This window comes from Carcharodon carcharias, chromosome 28 (assembly GCF_017639515.1).
Source record: "Carcharodon carcharias isolate sCarCar2 chromosome 28, sCarCar2.pri, whole genome shotgun sequence".
NCBI classification, from domain to species: domain Eukaryota; kingdom Metazoa; phylum Chordata; class Chondrichthyes; order Lamniformes; family Lamnidae; genus Carcharodon; species Carcharodon carcharias.
Window position 1 is genome coordinate 35,911,482 of NC_054494.1, and position 14,262 is coordinate 35,925,743.

A 14,262-nucleotide genomic window follows, 5' to 3' on the forward strand; every position below is an offset into this window, starting at 1 on the left:
GTGTACCTACACCTCATGGGCTGCAGCAGTTCAAGAAGGCAGCTCACCACCACCTTCTCAAGGGCAACCAGGGATGGGCAATAAATGCTAGCCCAGCCAGCGAAGCCCACATCCTGTGAATTAATAATAAAAAAGGTGAAGAAATTTAGGAAGAGAATTCTAGAGCTTAATGCCCAGGTAGCTGAAAGCAAGGCCACCATTGGTGGAGCAATGAAAATCCGAAGCTACACAAGAGGCCAGAATTGGGTGACTGCAGAGGTCTCGGAGGTTTGTAGGAGGTTACAAACCATTATCCCACACTGGATTCAACATCTAGTCCAGGAGCAGAATAGCCATTAACCATCTGGGATCACAAATCTGGACAGCTACATTGGTGATGGATAATACCCACTTCATAGTTTCAATCTCCATGCTACGTCAATGAGTCTGAGCTTTCTTCCTCCCTAAAGAACTAATTTTATCTGGCCAGCCCTGCCTATGTTCCATGGGTGCCTTTATATTTAGCTCTGTGAGTTAATCTGATTCAGCCGCGTTCATCAGTGTAATCTCTTTTCCGCAAATCTTCTCAATAGATTGAGCATCTGCACAAGCCAACCATGCTCTGTCACCATGGCAACATTCCTTAGGGCCAACCAATGAGCAATCTTCTCCACATTCACTGCTCCCTCACCATCTTCTACAGTTTTCAGCTACTAGCTCTTCAGTCTCATTCTTCATGCTAATTTTGTATGGGATCTGTGTCTGCGATTCCAACTGGATTTGATACTCAATGGGAGCAGGGTTTGGGCCTAAAGACGGGCCCCATGACCAAAGACTGACACTAAAGGACTGGACAGGTGTGAAATTGGAAATTTACTAGAAAACTAGGTGAACCTATCAAATGGTTATCGCTCATTTTGCACGATCACCTTATCACCAATTTCACCCACTATATGTACCAGCTGATACTTTTAAGGAAATTCACCTTTAATTCCTTAACCTCATTTTGTTTCTCTGGTGCATGTACTGGAACAGGCTGCACCTTACCATAAGACAGCATCTTCATAGCAGTGTATCCCTTAGACCTTGATAAAACACTGGTTAGGCCTCGGCTGGAATATTTTTGTTTTTATTTATTCTTTAATGGGTTGCGGCTGTCACTTGTTGCCTATACCTAATGCCCTTGAACTGAGTGGCTTGCTAGGCAATTTCAAGGGGCAATTAAGGGTCACTCACATTGCTGTGAGTCTGGAGTCACACGCAGGTAAGGATGGCAGATTTTCTCTGTGAAGCAGATGGGTTTTTAATGACAATCAACAATAGTTTTCATGGTCACCATTACTGAGACTAGTTTTCTGATTCCAGATTTTATTAACTGAATTTAAACTCTGCTAGCTGCCATGGTGGGATTTGAACCCATATCCCCAGAGTATTACAAAAACAAAAGTACCTGGAAAAACTCAGCAGGTCTGGCAGCATCTGCGGAGAGGAACACAGTTAACGTTTCGAGTCCAAATGACCCTTCAACAGAACTAAGTAAAAATAGAAGAGAGATGAAATATAAGCTAGTTTAAGGGTGGGGGGGGTGGGACAGGTAGAGCTGGATAGAGGGCCAGTGATGGGTGGAGATAACCAAAAGATGTCACAGACAAAAGGACAAGGAGATGTTGAAGATGGTGATATTATCTAAAGGAATGTGCTAATTAAGTGTAGAAAGCAGGATAAGCAAGGTACAGATAGCCCTAGTGGGGGTGGGGTGGGGTGAAAGAATTGAAAAAGGCTAAAAGGTAGAGATAAAACAATGGATGGAAATTCATTTAAAAATAATGGAAATAGGTGGGAAAAGAATAATCTATATAAATTATTGGAACAAAAAGGGGGGGATCGAAAAGGGGGTGGGGATGAAGGAGAGAGTTCATGATCTAAAATTGTTGAACTCAATATTCAGTCCGGAAGGCTGTAAACTGCCTAGTCGGAAGATGAGGCGCTGTTCCTCCAGTTTGCGTTGAGCTTCACTGGAACAATGCAGCAGGCCAAGGACGGACATGTGGGCATGAGAGCAGGGTGGAGTGTTGAAATGGCAAGCGACAGGGAGGTCTGGGTAATGCTTGCGGACAGACCGAAGGTGTTCTGCAAAGCGGTCGCCCAGTCTGCGTTTGGTCTCTCCGATGTAGAGGAAACCGCATTGGGCAGAATCCCAGAGCATTAGCCTGGGTCTCCGGATTGCTGGCTCAGCAATATTACCACTACACCATCACTTCCCCGTTAACAATTCTGGGCCACCACACTTTGGGAAAGGTGTCACAGCCTTAGAGAGGGTGCAAAGGAGATTTATCAGGTGGTACCAGGGATGCGGGAATTAATTTATGTGGGGAGACTGGAGAAGATGGGCTTGTTCTCCTTAGAGCAGAGCAGGTTAAAGGGAGAGTTGGTAGAGGTAGTAAAAACTTTGAAGGGTTTCGATAGAATAAATAGGGAGAAACTGTTTCCAGTGGCAGGGGATTGATAAACAGAAAACACGTATTTAAGGTGCTTGGCAAAAGAACAGGAAGAAACTGTTTTTACACAGAAATTGTTATGATCTGGAATGCACCACCTAAAAGGGTGGTGGAAACAGATTCATTTGAAACTTTCAAAAGGGAGCTGGATAAATATTTGAATGGAAATACCTACAGGGCTATGAGAGACAGACAGATTTCCATCTATATAGCGCCATTCACAACTACCAGACATCTTAAAGTGCTTTACCCCAACCAAGGACTTTTTGAAGTGCAGTCACTGTAAAGTGTAAAAAATGCAGCAGCCAATTTACATACAGCAAGCTCCCACAAACAGCAATGTGACAACCAGATGATCTGTTTTTTTATGTTGATTGAAGGATAAATATTGGATTGGACATTAGTGAGAACCCCCCTGCTCTTCTTCAAAACAGTGCCTTGGGATCTTTTACATCCACCTGAGAGGGCAGACAAGGTTTAATGTCTCACACAAAAGAGGTCACCTCCAACAATGTAGCATTCCATGAGGAAAGATTGGCAACTGAGATTAATTGGATAACTCTACCAAAGAGCCAGCACAGGCATATGGCCTCCTCCTGTGCTGTATCATTCTATGGTGCACTTCACAGAAAGAATAAATACAAAGCAGAAGCAAAAAAAGCAAACTCTTTTCATATATATAGCACCTTTCACAAAGGCCCAAAATACTTCACCGCTAATAGATTGCTTTTTAAAAAAGAATGTTGTTACAAAATTAAATGCAGACAACAATTTTGGCACCTGGTAACACAATTGAGATAAACATTGGCCCGGGCACAATGTGAACTCACCTCCTCTTCTTCAAATAGTGCCATGCCAGCCTTAGTTTAATGATTCATTCAAAAATTCATGAGTCTGTACTTCAGAGTAAAAATGATGTGCTCAGCTTTGGTAGCGCAACTTGAATGCACAACTTCCAGCTTCAGAGGCATGAGTGTGACTCACTGTGACTAGATAGTACTTGGGTTGGAAAATTATTAAGGGGAAAAAGGAAGATAGACTTTCATTTATATAGCACCTTTCACAATGTTAAAGTGTTTTATGGCCAATTAAGTACTGTTGAAGTGTAGTCACTGTTGCAACATCAGAAGCACAGCAGCCAATTTGTGAACAGACAGCTCCCTCAAGTAGCAATGTGATAATCTGTTTTTGTGACTTTGGTTGACGGATAAATATTGGCCAGACACTGGGGAAAACTCCTTTCTTCAAAATAGTGCCATCAGATATTTTGTGTCCACAAGAGAGCAGATGGGACCTCGGTTTTAAGTCCCATCAGAAAGACGCTCCTCCGGCACTGAAGCACTAGCTCAATACTGCACTGGAGTGTCAGCCTGGATTATATGCTTATTCACATAGACTCAACTTTAAGTGTGAAATTATTCCCATAACTAAACCTGACTTGTAATTTCCCCAGTTTCTAATTGTGGCCCCTGAAGAGTTTCAATAAAGTACATTAAAACCTCATTGATCTTTATAAAATCTTAAGATAGGGCATTGGTAGATATTAACATGCAGGCTAGTACATCACTTAATTGATTAAGTCTGAAGTCCTATCACCCTGCCTGTCTATCTTGTAATGTTCTATGTTAGCATGTCCATTGTAAAGCAATAGCACCAGCATAAAGTAACGCTGACAGTGAGTTGAAACTTGGAATACTAGCAGAACTCATGTAGCATTGCTCATAATGAGCTGAAACTCGGAATACTAGCAGTTCTCGCATGGCATTGCTCACAGTGAGTTGAAACTCAGAACACTAGCAGAACTCAGGTGGCATTGCTCACAATAAGCTGAAATTCGGAATACTAACAGACCTCACATGGCATTGCTCACAGTGAGCTGAAACTCAGAATACAAGAAGACCACCCATGGCATTGCTCACAGTGAGTTGAAACTCGGAATACTAGCAGACCTCTCACATGCATTGCTCATAGTGAGTTGCAACTCAGAACACTAGCAGAACTCAAGTGGAATTGCTCACAGGGAGTTGAAACTCAGAATGCTAGCAGACCGCTTGTGACATTGCTCACAATGAATTGAAACTTGCAATACTAGCAGATCTCTTGTGGCATTGGTCACAGTGAGTTGAAACTCGGAATACTAGCAGACCTCTCGTGGCATTGCTCATAGTGAGTCAGAATAATTCATTACAAATACTAGCATACTTCCTGTGGCATTACTCAGTGAAATCAAATGGCATACCATCTGACCTGCTATGGTGTTGCTCATAGAGAGCGGACAGAATATTAGTAGCCCTCCTATGACATTGTTCACAGTCGGAGTAGCACTAAATAATACTGGCAGATCTCCAATGACACTGCTCATTGAGAGTCTGAGGATGTGATAGGCATTTGAGAGATATGGAGAGAGATAGTGAAATATGTCAGTAATTGGCAAAATGCTTTTTGATTGAGTTCAATGAGAGTAAATGAGCTCTGCTGAAGTATATTACTTTTACTATTAAAATTATGGACACATATAAAGTAGAGCATGTGCTATAAACAAGTCTTACTTTGTAATTTATATGCAGATTATTTGAAACCATATAGATACATATATCTGTCAACCCTTATGTTTTGGTAATATTGTAATAACTTCTATTCTTATTTCCTCCATAGGGTGGTGCTATAAACATCAATATTGCAAGAAGACACGTTACTTTAACTTTCATACAGACGTGCAGTTGCAACTTCCCCTGGCCTGTTACAACACTGACAAGATATACTACTTCCTCCAACTAACCATGAACAAAGCTGAACATTCACCAGTAATATATACTGGTTTGTTTATAGCACGCACTTCCATCAACACGAGCTTTCTCCGTCGCACTTTGTTGATCTGACATGGCAGAATAGGACTGTAAATCAGTGGCCATGGTGAGATATTTTCTGAAGTACTTATATTGTTTTAAAACAGCAAATCCCATGAGTAATGCCATGGGAGATCTGACAGTATATAAATATAGGTTTTGTTTCTTGTACACCTTTCACACGTGAAAGTCTGACACATGAAATCTAATTGATTTAGATATATTCTTAAACCAGCAACAACAAGGACAGGTGAGGAATCCCCCCATATTCCCCCTAGGGACATATCAAGATCAGATGAAACTCTTTCCTCACCCTTGGGGATACATCAAAGTGGGGGGTGGGGTGTAGGTGAGATATTCCCACAAGCAGGAACTCAGCGAAGGCAGGTGAAGCTCTCTCCCCACCCTCGGAGACACATAAGGACAGGTGAGGTTCCTTCCTCTTCCATGGGAGAGATGGGCAGCAGTTTGGAAAACAAATCACTAGGCAGCATTCTCACAAATCTCCCATCGGTGGCACAAGGGGACATGAGATTAGTCAGATGGTCTACACAGCTTGGAGTAAAAATGGCATCCCATTCTAACTAACAGTTCCTAAAGAAAGAACCACTTGTAATTATATAGAACCTTTCACAACCTCAAGGGGTCCCAAAGTGTTTTACAGCCAATAAAGTACTTTTGAAGTTTAGTCCCTGTTGCACTTTAGTAAAGCAGCAGCCAATTTGCACACAGCAAGCTCCCACAAACAGCAATATGATAATGGCCAGATAATGTTATTTAATGATGTTGATTGAGGGATAAATATTGACTAGGACAGGAGACAAGAGAAACCTAAAGAGGGGAATGGAATAAAAGTCATAAATGGGGATGAGAGAGAAAAATACAGAGACTGTTAAAGAAATTATGACGTGGTCGTAATCCATATGCTGAAGTCACCTGGAATGGATCAAATCAAAAGAACAATTCTCTACAATGAGAAAGGAACTGGTAATAGCCAAAGGTGTAATTGTGTCATTTCCGATTCCCTCAACACAGATCTGAGCAAATATTAAAATAAAAGCAAAATACTGCAGGTGCTGGGGATCTGAAATAAAAACAGAAAGTGCTGGAAAGACTCAGCCAGTCTGGGAGCAACTGTGGAGAGAGAAATAGAATTAACATTTCTTCTTCAGAAGAATCATATTGGATTCGAAACATTAACTCTGTTTCTCTCCACAAATGCTGTCACACCAGCTGAGTTTTTCCAGCACTTTCTGTTTTTATTTCTCAGCAAACATTACGTCTTCCCAGTGTTGGCCGACAGGAATGTTCCATTGGAAATAGGAGCAGGAGGAGGTAATTCCATCCTACAAGCTGCCTCTACCATTCAATAATGATGGCTGATCTTCCCTCTCAACTACACCTTCCCGTACCACTTCCATATCCCTTAACCTCCTCCGTGCCCCCAAATCTATCGGTCTGTCTTGATTATAATCGATAAAGAATTCACAGCTCTTCACTACCCTTAGGGTGAAGAAATTTCTCCTCATCTCAGTCCTAAATGTCTGACCCTTTATTCTGAGACTGACTCGTCTAGTTCTAAATTAGTCACAACTGATGTCACTGAAGTGGCATTATGTTATACACAGCAAATTTTTTAAAATCCAAACTTCTACATTAGCCTGTAATGAGCCAAAAACATCTCAAGAATCACATAAAGGGCAAGCACTTACCCAAGGGCACAGGGTGGACTTTCCTCTTTAAATGCTTAGTGGATTTGAAAAAGGCTGGCATCATAACTGGGTGAATCTCAACATTCTGCCAGAACCATCCTCTTTGTCCCAGGGTCTCCTGCAAAAGTTGGCAAATGCGTCTCAGTCTTTTGATAAACAGTGCGAGTAACTCCACCCACTCTCCCCTTTCACATTATACATGCTACGTACCTTGGCAATGTGCAACCTCAGTTAGTCTCCAGGATGGCTGTGTAAGGTGCTGCGCCATCTCCCACCACCTACACAGCACCCCGCCACCCACACACCCCCCCACTACCACCCCCACCCTCGTTGCCATAGAGGTTTTATGTTACAGGGAAGGGAGATGTTGATTATCTCATTGTCAGTCTTAGCCCAGATTAAAAATGAGGGCATTCTGTGTATTGTAGTGGGTCACTGACTATGGCAATCAAATAATGTATTCTTTTCCAATATGCTTTGTTTCTAAATTAATTCGGCAGGGGCTTGAAATAACAGGATTGATCTTTTGTTTGGAGACACCATGTTTTGTGATTTGAGTGTCTTTGATTCATCATTTCTCAAACATATTCAAAAATTGTATTGTATAAGTGAACCCACCTTTCATTTATTTGCCCTTTTTAGCTTTACACCCAAATTCAATTTTACATGGCACTATTTTGCTTCCCTTATAAACAGCATACTCTCAGCTTTATTGTGTGAACGTTGTCAACCAAAATGAGGAAAAACAATAGGTAATGAATAAATTATTGATTTTTTTTGTCCCAGGCAAGTTAAGTTAGAGCTGTACTTTTTCAAAAATGAAGCTGTAACTAAAAATTGAGATAAAGAGGGGAGACCAAAACAAAAATGTAAATCAATTTTTGGGATTAAAGTATACTTTGGTAGTCGCCAAATTGAAATGAATGAAAATGGTAAAATTAGGTTTGGTGGGCAGTACAATCTGGGCGATAGCGAATGATCAGCCAGCTTTACAATCTGCCTGAAATTGTACTCATTTAAAAGAAAATGGAACAGGATGCAAAACGTGCTGGCAAATATTTGAAAGAGTTTTCTCTGGACTGAAACTAAAAGATGAATAACATTTGGGAACAAAAGACTAGGCTACATAAAAAAACTAGGTCTAAATATCTCCGAAAACTTACCAATGAATTACAACACAACTAAAATGATTATTCCTCCTGTGACTAAAATAGCCCTGGTAATTACAAAATGACTATTTGCTTCTCTGACAGATGAGTATGAATGAACTTCTCTTCTTTATATATTTTCTTTTAAAGTCCAAAGTGGAACATGTTCTCTCTGACTACCAATGAATTTAGCCAATATTTTCCTCTAGGATATGAAGGATGTGGTCTGAAATTCTTCGTTAGTTATTTGGCTTATTATATATATATGAAAACACTCTGGAGTAAAAAGCTGATTGAATAGAAATGCATTCTATCACTGAAGTCTTCAACCATCTCTATAAAGACTTCCCAAACTGACTTTGGAAATCTCTGTCATATCTTTATAAGTCTCTGAGGGCCCAATATTGAAAGACGATCTCCTTGTTGGAGTAGAACCAACAAGCAAGCTCTCAATTAAATACACAAAATGTCGAGAAATAATATATAAAAATTAGTACATAAACTTTTTTCCAATTTTTCAAATGTTGGCATCGCATTCCAGGAATCTTATTGCCTGACAAAAATCTTGCAATCTTTCAACTATCGGCGATGTGACTCTCCTGATTGTGTCATTTTCCAGTTATCTTATTAGTTGCTGTTGTGCACAGGATGCTCCTGGATATTCCTTGTTTGATAAGGTTCGGTACCAATGGTAATAAAGTTTGGGTAGGCGGACAGTGGGAAATCAGCAGACTTCGATTTATATGGTATTGGCTCATTGGTACCTGGTAACAGCAGTCAGCTGATGCTCATTGTCTGTGTTTGGTCCATGGAACAACGTGACCAAAAGTACTCATCAGTCATTTCGTCCACAATAGCCAATGCTCATTGGTTGGCTGTAACTATGTGACAACAGAAAGGCATTACATCACAATGCCAAAGTGATTTAACTGAGCAATTTCAACTGATTTTCAGGTCAGAGACACGTAACCAAAACCATGATGTTATCTCTACAACACAGAAACTACAGACTGATAAAAACTCGTCTATATCCATTTCTTAGTCATATAGTACTCCAACTGTTGACTAGTCAGAGTGATCAATCTCTGTCGGTTAATCTACAACAGGTCCAGACTCGTGCTAGGAAAACCCATGTGATGAAGACCTTTGGGAACCACAGGTCCAGTCACCTTTTCTTAATCAGTCATGGAACATGGGGATCGCTGGCAAGAGCAGCATTTATTGAGCATCCTTCATTGCCCTTGAGACGGTGTTGGTGGCCCTCCTTCTGGAATACAACTGAGTGGCTTGTTCGGCCATTTCAGATGGTAGTTAAGAGTCAACCACATTGCTGTGGGTCTGGAGTCATATATAGACTAGACCAGGTAAGGATGGCAGATTTCCTTTTCCTAAGTTCATTAATGAGCCAAATGAGATTTTACTCGAGCGTCCTAAACATACCACATTGTTTCAAATTACTCATATATTGTATCCTATGATATTATTTCTTGAAAGTAATTTATCTAATTTGCATTTGGTTGAATATTATCTGCTTCCATCATCTCTCGAGTGAGTCCCTTTCACAGATTGACCACTCACTCAATGACATATTGCTTCTATAGATTAGTTTGAATTGACTATAAAGTGCAGACAATGTCCTCTGATTCTGCTGTCCTGGCCAAGGTGAAATAGAAGTCCACTGCTCTTCTTCAAATAGTGTTGTGGGATCTTTAAGAGTCATCTACAACTGAGTGTTTCAGACTGGAACATTCCAAGGTCCAGGACCACGTGCTGAGGGATGCACTAAAGCTTGAGACAGCTACCACAGAGATGCAGTGGGGGAAGCCACTGTCTAAAGCCTTTCAACCATGGTACACCAAGGGACTGGAAATTGTGTAGAACCCCTCGGGCTGTATGTTTTTTTTTATTCGTTCACGGGATGTGAGCATCGTTGCCTAGACCAGAATTTATTGCCCATCCCCTAATTGCCCTTGTTCAGAGGGCATTTAAGAGTCAACCACATTGCTGTGGGTCTGGAGTCACATGTAGGCCAGACCAGGTAGGGATGGCAAATTTCCTTCCCTAAAGGACATGAGTGAACCAGATGGGTTTTTACAACAATTGACAATGGTTTCATGGTCATCATCAGACTTTTAATTACAGATTTCTATCGAATTCAAATTTCACCATCTGCCGTGGTGGGATTCGAACCCAGGTCCCCAGAGCATTATCCTGGGTCTGACTGACATGGAACATATATTGTAAATATCAAGAGTATTGAAATTGTATTGAGGCACCTCAGGGTGGAACATGTTGTGTGGAGAAAAGTTGAATTTTATTACGTTTCCTGAAATATTCAATTTGAAAAGTTTTGTAATGTACCTTTATAAATTTCATGATTACTGTATATTTTTGGGGATAAAACTTTTACATCCAGTTGAGAGAGCATTTGGAACCTCAGCTTAATGTTTTATCTGAATGACGCCACCTTCAACAGTGCAGCACTCCCTCAGTACTGCCCTGAGAGTATCAGCTTCCAGTAGATCATGTGCTCAGGTCTCTGGAGTGAAACTTGAACTCAGAGGTAAGTGCTAGAGCCAAAAGTGATACCTCGTGTTTTTATTCTGTTGCACAGACTCCTAAGATTAGGAGGTCCACTTGCTCTACACAGGCTAAGAAGCCAAGATCAGCTAAAAAGTAGCTTTATTTCTACAGTTTAGCAGCAACTCGCAGATTTCAGGCTCCTCCCCAAGGTCAGATAACAGGAGGAAATGGCGGCTAAACAATCAGTCTAATGATTCACAGTTGGAAACAAATTATTGGGTGGTTAGAAGGATTTGTGACAACTGGGACACAAATTAAAACTAGCAGATACCTAGTTTAGAGCAGTTCTCAGGAAAAACTTGCTCACACAAAGAGTGACCAATAATTGGAAAGGACTCCACGTAAGATACTAGTGGCACAAATCTTACATTCATCTGAGATGTTGTGGGGTAACATGACTTGTCTGTAACATTTCCAGAAAATTCACATGGATTCCATTCCGACTATAAAGACTCTGAAGGTTAATGTTCCTAGGATTAATCTATTTTACTTGCTCAAGAACTTTTATTCCTTGCCTGAAGGAACTGATTTCTAGCTGGAGTTCAATGCCCAGCCCTCTCTGGTAACCTTGGTCCAGTTGCTGTTTTATTGTATGTGAGACTCAACACTAAAATACCACAATGCAATTCAATTTTGTCAGCTGAAGGTAATGTTATCACCTCTGAATCACAAGATTGTGGGTTCAAGTCCCACTCCAGGCCCATGCATGACAAGCTAGGCTGACAATACAGTGCAGTACTGAGGGAGTGCTGCATTGTCAGAGGTGCTGTCTTTTGGATTGAGACATTAAACCAAGGCCCCCCATCTGCTCTCTCAGGCAGATATAAAATAAATTCCACAGCACTATTTCAAAGAAGAACAGGAGAGTTCTCCCTGATGGCCTGGCCAAAATTTATCCCTCAATTGACATCACGAAAACGGATTAACTGGTGATTATCACATTGCTGTTTCTGGGAGCTTGATGTGCGCAAAGCAGTGACTGCACATCAAACGTACTTCATGTAAAGCGTTTTGGGACATCGGTGGTTGTATAAGGTGCTAGGTAAATGCAAGTTTTTCCTTTTTTGAGAGAGGCATTAGCCAAGCCTGAAATGTTCATTTGAAACAGGGGTTGCAGGCCAATCCTGACCACAGACTCCGAATCATTAAAGATTGTTCCACACAGAACACAGATCAAATCTGGAGCTTTGATCTCAGCTATTGACTAATATTTGCTGTGCATATCTTTTCAATGGACTGTCAGCACTTGCATAATATTTAGATTAGTAAATGCATATGCATCTGTCCGATATTTTCACTTTCACTTTATTTTACCGACCTGCAAGGTGAGTTTAATATATTATTTGCCCTATTCACCCCTGTGCTCGCTGATCTACCCTGGTTCCCAGTTCAGCAATGATTCTTTTTTAAATTCCTATTCAAATCCCTTCATGGCTTTGCTCCTCCTTATCTCTGTAACTTCCTCCAGCCTCACAATCCTTCGAGAATTCTATGTACTTTAATTCTGACCTTGGTTTTAATCGCTGCACCGCTGCCATGCTTGCCTCCAGCTGTCTAGGCCGTAATATCTGAAATTCCTTCCCTCAACCTCCCTCGTCTCTCTCCACCTTTAGCACGCTCCTTAAAATCTAACTATTTGACCAAGCTTTCGGTCGTAATAAATAGAAGCAGGAGTAGGCCATTCGGCCCATCAAGCCTCCTACCCAACTCAATAAGACCATGATTGTGGCTTTATCAGCACTTTCTTGTTTGCCCCCCATAATCCTTGGCTCTCTTGTCAATCAAAAATCTGTCTAACTCAGCCTTGAATATATGTAATGACCAAGCCCCCACTGGTCTCTGTGGAAGAGAATTCCAAGGCTAACGATCCTTTGAGAGAAGAAATTTCTCTTCATCCCCCGTCTTTAATGGAGGGAGACCCTTATCTTTAAACTCTGTCCCCTAGAATCCCCCACAAGAGAAAACATCCTCTCAGAATCTACTTTGTCAAGCCCCCACAGAATGTTTCATTAAGATCACCTCTCATTTATCTAAACTCTAATTGAGGCCCAACTTGCTCAACTTTGCCTCATGAGGCAACCCCCTTCATCCGAGGAAACAACCTAGTGAACCTTCCTAATATTTCCTTCTTTTCCATAGTGTTAATTTTTGTCTCCTTACACTCCTGCCAAGCAGGTCACATGAATGCAAACTGTTGATTTTAATCCATGTCCCAAAAACGCCAGTGTCCAAAGTTTAGTCCCTGTGGGCCGCTTGGATGTACACCAATGATTCCTATGGGCCATATTTAAAGCATTATACAATACAAACACACCAAATCCAAAGAATAAGTATTCTCCGAGCCTACCATGCTATCAAACTGTTTGAATTTCCTGCTCTGTTTTAGGAATTGACTGCAGAAGATCAAACCACCTCGATTGGAGAGATCAGCTATGTAGATTATGCCCTTGGGAACCCAAGGATGGGGGTATCAGGAGGCTGAATGTCATTCTTATGTATGTAATACATGAGGGGCCATAAATATAAGATAGTCACCAATAAGTCCAATCAGGAATTCAGAGAAACTTCTTTACTCAAGGGTGCTGAGAACGTGAAACTCAATACCAAAGGGAATGGTTAAGGTCAATAGCATAGAAACAGTTAGGCTGAGACCAGAGTACATGAGGGAGAAAGCAATAGAGGGTAAATGTTAGATGAAGTAGGGTGGGAGAAGACCTGTATGGAGCAAACACACCGGTATGGGCTGGTTCAGCCAAATGGCCTGTTCCTGTGCTATAAGTTCTATGTTGGTCTATGTAATACAGCTATCAAAGACTGGGAGTCTGTCACCTGTTAATGGAATAATTGTGCATAATGAGGTCAGCAGACAGATAAACAGGAGACTATTCCTTTCTCCTGAGTATTGCTTCAGGGCAATAACTGAATGAATCCTGACAGCAATGCAGGAAGCCTCCATTATATTCCCCTAATATCAGGCTGAATCTCATCATAGAGAGTCCTCAAGCTGGGTCTCTTCTTCCTCACATGTTGGTTCGTTCCAGCTACATCACCGATGGGACCAATGCAGCCCAGAAATCCTCAAGAGGGAACAGTGGCAACTGCACCTTCCAATCAGTCTAAAGGTCACTCCCAAAACAACCGACCAACTCCAGCTACATTACTGCTTGGGGATTCTGCACTTACCAGACTTCCTCTCCATCCCTAAGTATATGTTGACTTATCTATGGCTGTGCCTTGCCCTCCCTCTCCAATTGTGCTTTCTATCTTCCTCTGTGTCCATGCTTTCCTCAGCTTCTTTATTCCCTCTCCCTCCCGATTTTCCCTATCTCTCTGTCTCCTATTTATTTCCCTTCCAGCCTCTTCCTCTCCTCAAATAATGTTCCCACCTAAAATCCTCACTCCATATTTCCATTTGCCTTATTTATATTTCATCCCTTTCTTCCCATTCCCCCCTTCTTTTATTCCTTTGATTTCCACTCTCTTCCTTTCCTATCTT

The 14,262-nt window shown here is 41.3% G+C and overlaps 1 protein-coding gene across 1 annotated transcript in view; it reads right to left on the reverse strand.

Annotated features, from left to right (window-relative positions):
• Positions 1-14,124, reverse strand: part of LOC121270751 (protein transport protein Sec24A-like) — a 50,837-nt gene extending 36,713 nt beyond the window's left edge. Inside the window, exons 1-2 of the mRNA XM_041176137.1 lie at positions 13,950-14,124; positions 7,036-7,153 (exon numbers count right to left, since the gene is read on the reverse strand). Of these exons, the coding sequence (XP_041032071.1) occupies positions 7,036-7,099 (64 nt within the window). The 5' untranslated portion in view covers positions 7,100-7,153; positions 13,950-14,124. The remainder of the gene's footprint in view (positions 1-7,035; positions 7,154-13,949) is intronic.
• Between the last annotated feature and the right edge of the window lie 138 nt (positions 14,125-14,262).